Source organism: Synchiropus splendidus, chromosome 10, assembly GCF_027744825.2.
Source record: "Synchiropus splendidus isolate RoL2022-P1 chromosome 10, RoL_Sspl_1.0, whole genome shotgun sequence".
Classification (NCBI taxonomy): domain Eukaryota; kingdom Metazoa; phylum Chordata; class Actinopteri; order Syngnathiformes; family Callionymidae; genus Synchiropus; species Synchiropus splendidus.
The window spans coordinates 5679200-5693878 of NC_071343.1; the positions used below are offsets into that span (position 1 = coordinate 5679200).

A 14679-nucleotide genomic window follows, 5' to 3' on the forward strand; every position below is an offset into this window, starting at 1 on the left:
CCAAGTCTGACTCCAGAGTCTCTAAACTGTACAACAAAGTAGTGACCACTACTGTCTACCACTGTACTAACAATGCTCTTTGCTTCCGACGTCACAGCCATGTCCACCCTGCCTACACTCTTTTCTTCACCTACCTTCAACTCACACTTGTGTGCCGTATAACACCATAAATATTAGGGGTGGGATTAGATTTTTTTTTTTAAAATCTAAGTAATTAGAGAATCTGTGATGAATTAATCTAAATTAATCGCAGTTTAATGGTACAAGAATATTTGCCACAAGAAGCCACATTTTTCAATTTGAATGAATTTGGTATATTACTGAATCAAATGATGGAGCCATACATACATTTAAGCAAGAAAATATTGTTTATTTTGCATCAGTTTGACACTAGCACAATAAATCACCATGGTTGCTACATTCAATTTTTTATATCGCCTTATTTTGACTAAAACTCTTTTAATGTCTTGAAAATATTTCTATAAGAATTTCAATTTTATAAGAATTTCAAGTCCATTCAGAGTAGTGGAAACCCTGGCCATTGTGTAGTGAAAAATCTCCCTGAACAAAAGCAAACAGATGCTTTTGTTTGCTTTTGTTCAAGGATGATTCCTCCATGTTTGTTGTTGTTGTTATCATCCTAGCTGCCACGTGTCTTGTGCATCAGTGGGATCAGTGGACCAGGAACTCCTGCACTGACAAAGGTGCCCTGTTGTCTGGAGAGGAAACTGTTCCATTAAATTAAATATTTTTTGTTGTAATTAATACATTGTAATTAACTTGTTAAAGTCCCACCACTACTAAATATAGAAATATATACAGAGTAAAATGCTGCTAACAAACTAAAAAAGACTGGATTGAACAGCGTGCTAACCAGCGCAGCCACACCTCAGTCTCGCCCCGGTGACAGCAGCAGGTGCCGACTCATTGAATGAAGTCTGGTTTGCTGTTCCTCCAAAGTAATTAACTGCTCTCTCAGTCCGGTTGATTGAGGCAGCCAAGCGCGGCGCGCTACGCCTCACACATCTTCCTGTGTGTCTACATGATGCTGAAAATCGGTTGCAAACCAAACCACAAAAATGTAATCCAGGAACAGGTGAGATTATGAACCAATAAAAGAACCTTGAACTTTTACTGCGCCAAACTCAGATGACCGTCACTCACACCCTGCTCTGCTCAAGGACCAGTGATGCTCTTCTAATGGGGCTTTTCCACTGTACTGGCTCTACCCGGTCGGAACCAGGGTGTTAGTGGAAACACCTCAGTCCTCCCAGCAGAAGCTTCAGAGAAAACTCCCTAGTCTTACAATGACCAGGTCAAATTCACTGCATACCAACCAACTTTATTTTCTACTTAAATCCCACGTATTGTGTTGCTTATTTCTTCTTTACCTTGCCCACCAATTGGGCTTCAATCCAGGACACAGCTGAGTTTTTAAGTACTGCACTTGCTGCTTCTATTCAAGGCCACCCACGATTTTTTTTGGCGCTGCGGTTGATGTTCAACCATGTATCATGAGAAATGGTTGGTGAAGAGCCTCTTGATTCAGCCGCTGACCCGTCAGTCAAAGGGTTGCCACGCTCTCAGCGGGACCACCACTGAACACACTTGACTGAAGAACACTTGAACCCAGCGAATGTGAACAAAAAAAAAAAAAAAAACATTGTTCCCAAAAGACTAATCGGAATGCTCTGACTTTTGGCCATTATTTTTATATTTTCTTTCACACTGTTGTGAGTTAAAAGAAGACGACTAGGAACAGAAATACATCTTTTTTTTTTGTCACATGCAAAACTTTTTAATACATTTTTGAAGGATGCAGAATCACATTTGTGCCATTGTTTGGTTACTAATGTATAAATACAAATTATGCATATTAAATTGCATTTGTAGAGATAGCAACGGAAATACTTGACAAATATATGTAGAGTTTGTGACTTCACAAATCAGTGCATATATATATATATATATATATATATATATATATACATTTTAATGTTTTATACATATATATGTATAAAACATATCGAGAGAGAAGTGAGAATGAATATGTATGTAAATAGACAACCCATTTTCCATCTATTTTCCCTAGTTTCAGAGGTTGTTTCCCTGCCTCTAAAAGGGTCCAGATTCATTTGACCTTTGTTCTGCCCTCCTCCTTCCACCAACAGGCCATGGCTACTGCTCCTGTGGACGCTGCATCTGCGAAAGCGGCTGGTTTGGAAAGTTGTGCCAGTACGCCAGGTCATGTGACTTGAGTGACGCACAGAGCAAGGAGCTTTGCGAGACCTCGGATGGAGTCGTGTGCAGCGGAAAAGGTACGGAAGTCTGAGCCTCCTGAGCTGAAACCAGGCTCAGTCATCCACTTCATTGACAGCGTGGTGGTTCATACATGCCGTTCATGAATCTCTCTCTTGCGTTCATTCACTTTTTAAACAACTACAGATCAAGTGACAACACAGCACTGTTGATGATATCTGAGTGAAATGTCTGTCATTTGTGACTGGTCACATGGTCAGTGTTAAACGTCAATAATGGATGGGAGTTGAGATGTTTTAGGAGACGATAGTGGCGCAGCTGTTGCTGCTCCTTGTTATGCAAGCTTCAACTCATATCAGTGGTGAGACTCGGCGTGACACGGCGGAGCATGATCTCTTCTGTGTTGTGCTGCAGTGAATTCACAGAAATAGACGACTGCTGCGGGTGACACCCTGTCGAGCCGGGCGGGACGTCAGAGTGATGATTCGGTTTCAGATGTTGCAACACATTCATCAGCGACACAAACCATGTTCACGCGCTGAAATACAAATGCTGATTTGAATCTGGAGTAAATAAGATGATTGAGTAAGTAAAGCATATTTTATTTCATAAAAAAATGTGTTATCTATTAAACAAACGTAGCATAAGATGATTACCACCAGTGACCACCTAATATATATACAGTCCAACCTCGGTTCTCGACCACAATCCGTTCCAGACGGCCATTCGAGAAGCGAATTGTTCAAAATCTGAATCAATTTTTCCCATTACAATGAATGGAAAAAGAACTAATGCGTTCCAAGCCTTAAAATAGTCTTTTGTAGGAGTGAATGTAGAGTGTCTGCTGCAGGTGGCTGTTCCTCCTCTTGCCGAGTGAGTGACGTCTCTCCAGAAGTGAAGAGGTGCCCGGTGCGTGTCCAGCTCTGAATGTGCGCTTCTGTGCAGTTTGGCTGTGACAAAGTCATAAACCAAGTCAGGCTCTGTCCCAGACTCGCCTCATCCCTGTCCCAGCTCCAGTCCACAACAGGACATCAAACCCTGGAGTGCGCGCTCGAGAGCGAGCAGCTCCCCTGTGACACACATTTTGGTTCGAAATCCAAAGCATATATAATAATATATATATAATAATTATAATAATACTATTATAATAATATAGTAATATTTGTATAATAGTATTATTATTACTATAATAATAATATAACTATTATAATATTATTATAATAGTAATGATAATATTATTATATTACTATTATTATCATATTTCAATTGATGGGATTAGTGATGCATAATATTTTGTAATATTTTGTCATAAGGTTTTGAAATCATCAATAATATATATATATATATATATATATAGTAAGAATAATAAAAATAAAAATTGTACAAGACACACAGTGACTTATTCTTCAGGTTTGCGAGGCTCGTAGCTAAAGCCAGCGAACTGTAATGTCAAGCAGAATTCGCTTGTAGCGCCACAGAAATACATTTGAAGAGTGAGACTGATGGTTTAGAATCGGTCAAACTCACAAAGGCTTTCTGGTACAATAGATGACAGTTTTTTGTTTATCATTGTGGGGTTTAGTGTGAGACCACCAAAATATTTTTTTCCCCTCAAATATGTCCCTATAAGGACTGCTCTTCTGAACCCAGACATGGGAGACATAAAATCATACAGAAAACTATAAACACTCCGACGGGGACTTGAGTGCAGGAAAAGTGACTATAAAGATGTTAAATGATCATTCTCTGCCACTATTTCACACACAGTGTCACAACATCTCTGAAACGTAAACACTGTAGATTAAAAAAAAAAAGTGTAAACCTCAGCTGATATCGCCGGCGGAGACGGATAGAGCCAGTGAATAGATTGTTGCTGGACCTCTGGGTGTGAGCCGTGGAAGAAATAAAGTCGACAGCAGCAGATTTGTTTCTTTCTCAGCAGCCGGCCGTTCCACCAATCTTTGACACCTTATTATCCCGCTGCCTTTGAGAGAAGGAAGGCGCTGGCGTGGAGGGGAGGGAATTCAAAGCACAAGTGGATTGGTTTTCCTGGAGGCAGAACTATATTACAGACTGTTTGACCCGGCGAAGATCTCCCAGCCACTCAAAAGAAACTTGGGAACATTTGATTTATCAACAGGGAAAATTCAAAAGCATTTGATTACCTTTCTTCTGCTGCAGGTTCCTGCCACTGCGGCCAGTGCATCTGCTCCACCAGGGACTGGTGGGTTTCTGGAGAGTTCTGCGAGTGTGACGACCGGGACTGTGACAAGCACGACGGGCTGGTCTGCACAGGTGAGGAGCCACACGTCTCACCTTGGGGATTATTTGCGCCTCAGGCTCCGTCAGAATGTGAGCAGCTGCTCGCCAGTGTTTCTCATCAACGCGGTGCGACTTTAAATGTCACACTTAATGTCGTCGTGATGAGCAACAAGATGTAAACACTCGGTAAAAGTCAGGAATTATTCATATTTGGATGCTTCTGAAACACAAGTTCAAGTTCGTTTCTCTGCATGATGTTCATTATTATGAGCTATAAAACACTGAATTTAAATGTGTGGTACGGATGAATTGGTATATTGAATTTGGTAATACACACCTTATATGGCAACAATCCCAAGAAATAAAACCGAGGTTACATATCGTAACCCCGGCTCTAAGAAATGCATGCAACGCCCTCTCACCACACTGTCACTAGCAATTTCTGTTAGGCCCATTGATGCTCCCTTTACGTGTGAAATTGTACCCAATGTTACGGTCACTAATCCCATGCTTCCACGATTCTTTACGTTGCTATGTAGCCCTTGTTGTTGGAGGCGGTGGTCGGTGAGGAAGTTAAATATATCGTGACTGTAGAATGAAGAGTTTCCACCACTGTTATATCTTCTTTGTGTCTCATTAGAGCAACGCATCGGTTAGTAACAGCAACACTGCCCCCCCATGGTTTCTGGTGGTACTGCTTGGTTTGATCCGTATCTGTAAGCTTTGTGGAAACGTGCAGAAATACGGAGGAAATGAACGTAGAGCACGGACAGTCCGTATCTGGATCTCTATGGAATGTTATCCAAAAAAGGGCAGATACCGCCTGAAGTAGAAGCCCAAGGTTACATATAGTAACCCTGGTTCTACGAATGCATGTAACGCCCTCTCACCACTTTGCCCAGATAGTACACTGCGCTGCTTCATTGGAGGAGGGTGATCAATTGAGCTATGACCTTTCTCTATGAGACGGACATAGTGACCCCTGCTGAGCAGCGAGCGCATGAACGAAGCCTTTGCTCGATTAAACCTCGTGATGGGCTGATGAGGCTTCATGAAACAGTTTCAGAGTCTGCTAGGTGGCACTCTCCACCCTAAAATTTGTTTTGTTCAGCTGTTTCAATGAAACCTCACATCATTTCTCAGCTGAGAGCGCCACCTACTGAGCTGTGAAAATAATGACACTGTTTCATGAAGCCTCATCAGCCCATCACCACAGTGAAGCCTGTTAGAGCTAGAGCACGCGTGAAGTAGAGCCAAAATTAATCGAAGAAACGTGTCTCACCTTCTAGAATTTCAACTTACAAAAACATTTTGGGAATCCCCACTGTAAGAGCTTGGAGAGCTCTTGACAACATTTGAAAAGCAAGCCACAAGAGTATGCCAACCTGTTATACAGTGCATCACTCCTCTTACCGTTGGCTGTAGTTCTGGAAACCACCGAAGCTCCGGAGCGACCCTCCCCCCTCTCTGGAGCCTCTCTGAGGGAGCGGGCGTGAAAAGAGGAACCTTGTTAAAGGCCAGGCATGATGGCACACCTCTTTTAAATCACTCTCTTCTCACATCTTCTGCTCAGGGAACGGCTTGTGCAACTGCGGCACCTGTGAGTGCTGGGACGGCTGGACAGGGAACGCTTGTGAAATCTGGGTGGGAGCGGAGTACTGAGGACACTGGCGTGAGAATAGAACCAAGCCCGGATGACCCCGACGGACCAGGAGGACCAGTGGCGACCGACCGAGGCTGGCGGGGCAGAGGAAGGATGAAACGTAAAGAACATGATCTGTAAAGATTTGCATTGGCTATAGTAACACGGACACCGATAAACTCAATTACATGTGTAACAAAGAAGCAAATTAATATATTGTGATGTCATTTTGATTTATTTGATAGTAATGTTTCAACTCCTCATTTCTGCTCCCTGTACTTTTTTGTGACCAAGATTATTCACATTTTTATCAAAAATTTAGATCACTGCTTTTCAGATTGTGTTCTTCTTTAACCATCATTTGGAAATTTCAATTTAATTTAATGACAACATTAAACCCCAAGAACACCAATGTCGCAATCACTTCACTAGTGCCGCGCACCTGAATAAAAAAATACTTCCCATCGAAAGCTAAAAATGGCCAACTTTAGACTAATACTTACTTATAACTTCAGTTACAACTACAATAACTTCAGATGAATGCAGCAAGTCTCAAACTCGAGGACAGGGGGCCGGATTCTTCCCGGCAAGTCATTTCATGTGGCCCAAGTTTTTAATATTAAAATTGTGCAAAGTGCAAAAATTTAAAAATCTTCTTTCTCTCTAGCAAGCAAGTACTTATCAACAATTTATCTGGAAACTTCAGAGAAAAATGATACAGATGGAAATAAACCAATCCAAAAGATTCCAAGATGCAATAGCCTGTGGTGATTAAAATAATGTCGCATTCTGTTGCCGCTCCTACTTCCTGTCATAGATCACACTAGAATTGGGAACATATATTGTCAATAAACTTAGCAGCATATTAGCAAGATACTAATATGCAGCATCTTATCATAATAGCCGGAAAATCGCAAGTTGTTAATAAGTGTTGTTTCACAAAGACAAAAACACAATTTGATTTGAAACTTACTTAAAGACTGCATCCTTTCATATTTGGACAACTTCAAGGTGTCTGGGTAAAGAAGAGCTCTATCTCAAGGGAAAATTTGTGTCGTTGCTGTCCGTGCTAGCATAGCCAATGCTCTCCGTTTCTAATGTGCTGGCTACATTTTGCTTTTTCATAAGTGAATTTTTGGATTGTGATATTGTCCACATGACGAGTGCAATAGGGGAAATACGATAACGCGAGATGTTTCTTTAAAACCAACGCGTGTGAGTGTGTGTGCGTGTGTGTGCATATGAAGTGCACTTCTTGAGACAGATGTTTAAGGGTTTTTTTTTTATTTTTCTCTTTAATAATAAAACATTGAATGTGCCGCATGACACAACATTTGCATGGAAAACAATGCGAAGACCGTAATCATACATGGTTACAAATCTGTTATAACATGACATTACTCCAATGGGCATACTTGCAATGGTATACAGTATATAAGTTTGTTTAAAAATAAATCTTTGTAACAGTGCCTGTTCCTGTCCGATGAAACCACACATTCGGCCTTTAAAACAAGAAACCTTACGTTACCAGAAGTACGTGACGAACATTTCTCAGTCGACTGGAGTGTTACAGGTCGTCGGGACGTGGCGGAAACAAAGGTCGGGTTATTAAATGTGGCATGCTGAATGTTCACATCCCTCTGAAGGTGGCGTCGCTGGGATAAAAGCCGTTTTCAAAACCAATCGGAATGACGCGACGTCGGCCTCCTCACATGCTTTTACGTTCCAAAATCCCTCCAAAGTTTTCGTCCGATCAAAATGACCTGTGCAATAATATACTGCACACTACAGTATGTTGCAGTAAGTTACTGACATAACAGTACACTTTCACATAATATTTTTATTGTATGTGTGTATACAACCATCACAAGTTGTATAGTGAAGACAAACTCGTTGCATATATGTATGTAAAAATTAGCAGGTACATACCAACAGTTCTTGATAGACATAACCTACTACATGCAATTCATCGATGCCATCCTCTCCCCATGCAGCAGATGGGACCATGTACGAAAGAAGGAGACAAATCAAAGCGCCGCTTACGACTCTCGTCCAAAGCAAAAGTGACAGCAGGAGGCAACATCACACGTGACCCGTATACGAAGAGAAATAAACCAGGACGGACAAACGGATGCACATTTACACATCGCTCATTTACAAAAATAAAGTCGGCCGAGCCGGCAGCAGCGCGGCATCCAGCCCAGCAGGGGGAGCGTGTTCCGAGCGAGCCCCCGGCGTCCAGCTATATCTGACCCACGCCTTCCACACACTACACAACTGTGAATCCGAATATTGGGCCGTCGCCGGCGATAAGACCAGACGTTACGCGGTATAGCGACCAGTTTGCTACCTGAGTTTGCCTTTTCAGCCCCAACATGCACATTCCTGATCCTCCAGTCAGAAAAAAGAGAAGATATTAATGGAGACTCATGAGGGGACCGAAATAGAGCTGTGGTTTTCGGGGGACCATTTAAATGAATTTACTTGCTCGGATAACTTCATTTAAAAACGATAATTGGGTCATTCTAGGAAAGCGATGCCATTTCCACTATATCACGACCTGAAAAAAAGACAGTTTTCCACCTCAGGCATTTTAAAAAATATGCTTTTTACTGTGGCTGAAGTGACAGTTTTTACCACTCTGTTACGGTGCAGCAGGCAAACACAGATGTCACTGATGCCACCAGCTAATATTCATACTAAGAAAGTATACGCATATTTTAAAGAAATGAATGAGTTGATGTAAATTATTTTTGGATAAAAACGAAATTTTAAACTGAATATGCTAGGTGCTAATCATATGAGTCACTTTCCAGTCATGGTGAAATTGTCCTAGTTCTCTGTGAAAGCATCTCAAAGTTCGTCCCGGGGGGCAAATGCGGCCCTTTGCCTGTGTTTTTGAGGCCCTCCTGAGGTCAGACAAAATATTATACATTTGATAAGTCATCATTTTTCTGTCGTTTCCGTTTCAGCCAGTACTGGTTGAAGAGTAACTACAATGGCAAAATTTTTGTTTCTTCAATTTTCCTCAAAATTTGTTGAACGAAAACTCAAAATATATTTTGAAATAAATATTTTATATATACATTATGCTTTATGTTCACATAAGATGCATGTAAGACATTTTTTATAGGTTTCAGGCCATATTTACACATTGCTTCCATTGAATATGGTTCATTCCACCCACGTTACTTAAGATTTTTTTTTCGTCATAGTTCGTAGCCATCGCTGCCTTTCTTTTGGCATGGTGGCCCCTCACAACAGTCACAGTTTATAATGCGGCCCTTTAGGAAATTTAACTGCCCACCTCTGATCTATTGTCACAGTCACATCGAAACATGTATTTCAAAACAACTCTGATCCACTCTGACTCACGAAATGGACCAGACTCAACACTGGTTTCGTGGAATGACCCAATTTACATTTGATGGATTCAGCTCCTATGACTCCTATGAGTTTGCTGACAATATTTGTGTCCGTATATATCTCTGTATGTTTGACTCAATCAGGGAGTTTTGGGGTTTTTTTTCTTTTTTTCTCAAAAATCTTCCATGAAGAGTTGAAAGACAACGTCACTCATCTTCGCCTCTTTACACTTCTTGACTGAGGACATTCACTATCAGGTCCTTGTAAGCCTGGAAGGCACTGCAAGAGGTTCACTGAGGATAGAAGTCACGTGATTTGGTCTGATCACTTTATACCTTTGCTGAGTCTAATTCATTAATAAGCAATTGACAGGAAAACGGGTTGAACTAAGTCTAGAAAGTGTCAGAGTTGTGCAGTGCATGGTCAGCCATCTGAGCCGACTGCAAGTTCCCCAGGTTGAAAAACCATCCTACAGCGACGGGAGCGATGAGGGTGACAAAACAACAAGGTAGCCGGATGCTAACAGTCGTGATGAAGATCCGTAGAAAGTGCAGTGGGTAACTCGGAGCCTACAACATGCCGCTTCAACCTTCCCCCCAGACCTTGTTCCCAATAGAAAACACATGCATGTGAATAATTGAGGGAATACAAACGTTTTCCAAAATGACATCAAGTCAAGACCGTCGCGGAGGTCTGAGCGGGGTCGGTTTAGTCGGATCCTATCACAGTGAAAAAGCTTTGACGGATGTGTAAATTTGTTTCTTTCTTCTCGGATGGGAAATAGACTTTGGTCATTTCAGGATGAGGAGAGTGGATTTGTTCATAAATGGTCAATGCTACGCGTCCACTAGGTAAATGAGTCGGGTGGGCGAGGCACCTTTGGCCCAGTGGGGACTGGGAGACTGTTTTTGCATGCCGGGAGATCCAAGAGTCCAAACAGGCACGAGACTGGCCGAAATGATCAGTACTGGACTCTGCATGCTGAGCTAGGAGACAAATCCTCTGGTAATAATAATAATAATTATAATATTTAGTCGTTGTAAAACTGGATTATTTATCACCCCTAAGATTTATACAATGAAAATGTTACAATAAAAGCTCATATATCTGCTGCAAGAAGAGATAACATAATAGTAATCTTGCCCATGCTTTTGTCGCAGCCGGTACTCGGGTCGCCTACTGGTTAGCAGCCATCTTGTTTTTCGATGAAATGGCCGACCGAGTCCACAGAAGTCAGTGAATGAAGGACGGAGGCCTACAAGGCCTAGAGATATTCCTAGAGCCCTCGCTCTGAAATAAGGTTAAAGAAAAATAGACTTCAGGTTTCTGTTTACCAGAGAGGGCGGGTCAAAGCGCCGCCGGTGGGACTTGATATGTTTACATCATTCCTTAAAGCGCTTTCCCACCCCACATGCTCGCGTGTATGTGTGAGTGATGGGGTCGGCCAGAATCAGCATCAGAAATGAGCGACATGTTTTGTTCACCGACTAGAACGCCTCTGAATCCCACCTCAGACCTTCTGGTTGCATGTTGTCAGGCAAAATTCTAGTTTGTTCCTCGGCGGAGCGAAGTGGGGAACCACTCGCTTGCGTTCTAACTCAATGAAGAGAAAGAGTGACTGGATATAGAAAGAGAGGGATCAAGGGATGTCGTCATAAAAAATAGAGGTCCAAATATTTACTCTATCTATACAGCATCTATCCAGAACAGAGCTGGTGAACTGTAGTATAGAAAATAGATCTGAAGGTGCAGGCTCTTCTGCGAAGGACATGAAGGGTTTTTCTTTTTGTATGAACCGAGAGCAAGCAAAAGTACCACCATTGTGGCTGTAAAACACGTTTCCCCCACATGAATTCTTGTAGTCTCAGCGGAGTCGAAAGGCATCCCATGATCGGAGGTCCTCCTCTCTCCTGTGCTAAAGAAGCTCAGCCGCCTCAGAATCCACATCGAGACAGCCGAAAAGAACAGGAGGACAAGGCAAAGGGACGAGTGAGAGAAGGAGTGGACAAAGGTTTGCCAGCAGCTCGTCCACAGAAGCAAGAGGCCCTTGTGAGGCCGGCCTCCGACATCTTGACCTCCCGCCACACCGTCACTCAGTCAGAAGTGGCTATGTGGGGGGTTTGTCGGGCTTGCTGACGGGTTTACCTCCGTTCATCACCGCTGGCTCACTTGTGCTTTTACTCGGGGGCACCGCCGCCTTGGGCACAGTCTCTCCAACATCGTGCAATGATGGCTCTCTGTACATGGCAACTGGAGAAACAGAAATTGAAGAAGATTTCACATAAATCTTTGGCTATTCTTCCTCTTTCACGACACAGAATGGGAAAAAAAAAATCTTGCATGAACGGTTATATTTGTGGCAAAGAGACTCTCCCCCCACCAAACCAGATGCTTGTTCTCCAAGCCAGCATCAAAGTGGACAGACTGTCAACCCATCATCACATCCATGGCGTAATATACCGACATTAGCAAAGTGGACTTTTGCGTCTCATACTGACGCCAAAGATGTGGCAGCACAGACATCACTGTACATCAACGCAAGAATTTTCATCTTCATGTGCGGGATCAGTGACAGATGAACGATCTCTTGACAACCCTTCTGCGTGACCCTGCTTTGCACCTGCTGAAATGAGTCCACCTGTTTCACCGCTAACAAAGCTCATTAATATGCAGGTGTCACATACCTTCTAATGGCTTGGGCAGGAAGTGAGCAGCTGGTTTGGTTTTTTTTACTCGGTTCCCTTTCATAGCTTGACCTTCTTTATTGAGCCCCAGGAACCAGGCTCTCCCCGACTCCTGTTGTCTGTACAACATGGACGAGTAGATAACGTAGTAGTTCTCGAACACAGACTCTTTGAACTTGCACTCTGCCGTAAAGAGTTCCTGGAAGAAGCAGACACAAAAGCACACAAAAGCTTGTGAGTACATTTTGATGCAGTACATGAGTGAGAATTTTTCAGAGCCAACATTTTAGTATTTTAGTGTTATTAAACACACAGACCTCCAGCAGACCCAATACAAGTGACATCCGACTTACGACCGGGATCGGTTCCGACCAACCGGTCGTAAGTCAGTTTGGACGTAAGTCGAATGCTATTCAAAATAGCCGACACGAGGGTTATAGGTGACATGCTGGGATACTGTGCTGCCGTGAGTGTCGTACGCGATGCCGGCTGGCTGCCATAATTGTTGTACATGTTGCCGGGCTGCTATGTGCTGCGGTGCCAGACAATGAATAAAAAATAATAAGTGGACGTAAGTCGAGCAGGTCGTAAGTCGAATGCTACTTGTATTATTCATTTATTTTATCAATATAATTTGATATCTTTTTAGCATTTGAAATATCGTCGATCACAATGAGTTCAATGGGGCAGCAGGTGGCGGGAGCACGGTCACATAACAGAGCCAAATCCTCAAACAATTCAGATGATAATCCCTCCAACATTTTGTCCGTGACATATTTTATTATCATTTCTCGCATCTAATATTTACTCACACAGGTTCCATCTACAGCGGGGGTCACAATGCTTGTTTTTGCTTTTATTTTTTTCACCTAATAGTCACATCGACAACAACGTGGCAGGAGCAGAAACCGCCTCAGCAGGTGAAATAGACCTCATATCTCTACCTGTCGGGAAAAAGATGAGCGCTGCAGAGCGTCTTCCGCGTTAATCATGTCTGACTCGAGCCAAATGACCTGCTCGGATGAAATGCAACTTTCTCTCCGTCCTTGACCTCAACCTTGGCATCCCATGGAACATGACCATTTCAAGTTTGACAACACCCCGCGCAGCACTGCATACGAATGCATCTCACACAATGATGAATCAAATCATCTCATCTGTCTTCATTTCAACGCGGCATTGATAAATGAAGGTGGTGTCTCTTCATGAGTTTCATCTGAGACCAAAACAACAACAAAAAAACCAACGTTTCACCTTGTTCCAGACGCCATATAAAGGCATTCATGGCGGAATATTAATCAAAGCTTGTCGGCCTGTAGTTCCAACATGTCTGTTGTGTGCAATTTACTCAGACAGAGCGGCTTCCAGGGAATAATGACGCTCATATCTCATATCGCCGCGGCATCCAGTGCTGAAGTCTCTTTGTGATGACTCCAATTCATCAGAAGCCGCGAACGAGCTGCCGGTTGAATTCGTCAAGAACAAAAGGAAATGAAAGTGGGTGAAGAAATTCATACTTTCAAGCTATACCAACAGAATGCAGCTGAGTTGTTTCAGGATTATGTGATATTAAACATGGTGGTTTAGTAAAGCTTTTGAAATCATAAATCAAAGGCTTCCAAGCTCTGATCGCGGCAAATAAATCTTAAATTGATATCAATATTAATGAAAAGGAGAGCAAAACAAACCAACTAAACCTTCATCGATGACGCCAACAGGATTTGGTTGAGCATTTGGAAGTACCGTATCTCCTCAAAGGTTTAGCCCACCTAGAAAATTCAACCACCATCTCCAAGCTAGTCCCCACTCACGTTGCCTTATTGAGCAAATACAGTGACTCAGTACAAAAATGTTTTTGAAAGCAGGAAATAGGACCGTAATAGTTCGCCAAACCCACAGCTGTAACAATGCCTTCTGGATTGGGTTTATTAAAGGTAGCCACACACATATGTGTACAAACATGATACTTCCGAACATAGGTGTTAAACCCCCTATTTTCTTAGTCCTTATGAGATCATCCGATGAGAGGAACCTTATGTCTGGGGTGTGTTAGGAGTGAATTTGTCAAGATTATCGCTCTGAAAACGGTCGGGGCCAACCATTGTAAATATTAGCGATGGGCTGATGAGGCTTCATGAAACAGTTTCCTCATTTCCACTAGATGGCAGTCTCTCCCCCAAAGTCAACTGTTTTGAACAACTTTTACTATGAAACCTCACAACATTTGTAAGCTGAGAGCGCCACCTACAGAGCTCTGAAAATAATGACACTGTTTCACGAAGCCTCAACAGCCCATCAAACAGTCTTTAACTGGGGGACCTTAATGGGAAACACAAGTCTGATCTCTGTCTCAGTTTGAATTATTGAAGGCTCATTTTAGCATGAAATATTTGGAAAACTCTGGATATTTAAGGCCACCACTTGCGAGAAAACAGTAGTGATAGGCGGATGAGGCTTCATGAAACA

General features: G+C 42.5%; 2 protein-coding genes across 3 annotated transcripts in view; one reads left to right on the plus strand and one right to left on the minus strand.

The window, feature by feature from the left end:
- Positions 1-7586, plus strand: part of itgbl1 (integrin, beta-like 1) — a 39030-nt gene extending 31444 nt beyond the window's left edge. The window contains exons 10-12 of the mRNA XM_053877099.1: positions 2172-2318; positions 4441-4554; positions 6095-7586. Coding sequence (XP_053733074.1) covers positions 2172-2318; positions 4441-4554; positions 6095-6183 — 350 coding nt within the window. The 3' untranslated portion in view covers positions 6184-7586. The remainder of the gene's footprint in view (positions 1-2171; positions 2319-4440; positions 4555-6094) is intronic.
- fgf14 (fibroblast growth factor 14) overlaps positions 7442-14679 on the minus strand; it is a 106587-nt gene continuing 99349 nt past the window's right edge. For both annotated transcript variants that reach the window (XM_053877101.1, XM_053877102.1), the window contains exons 4-5: positions 12214-12412; positions 7442-11779 (exon numbers count right to left, since the gene is read on the minus strand). In XM_053877101.1, coding sequence (XP_053733076.1) covers positions 11637-11779; positions 12214-12412 — 342 coding nt within the window. In that variant the 3' untranslated portion in view covers positions 7442-11636. The remainder of the gene's footprint in view (positions 11780-12213; positions 12413-14679) is intronic.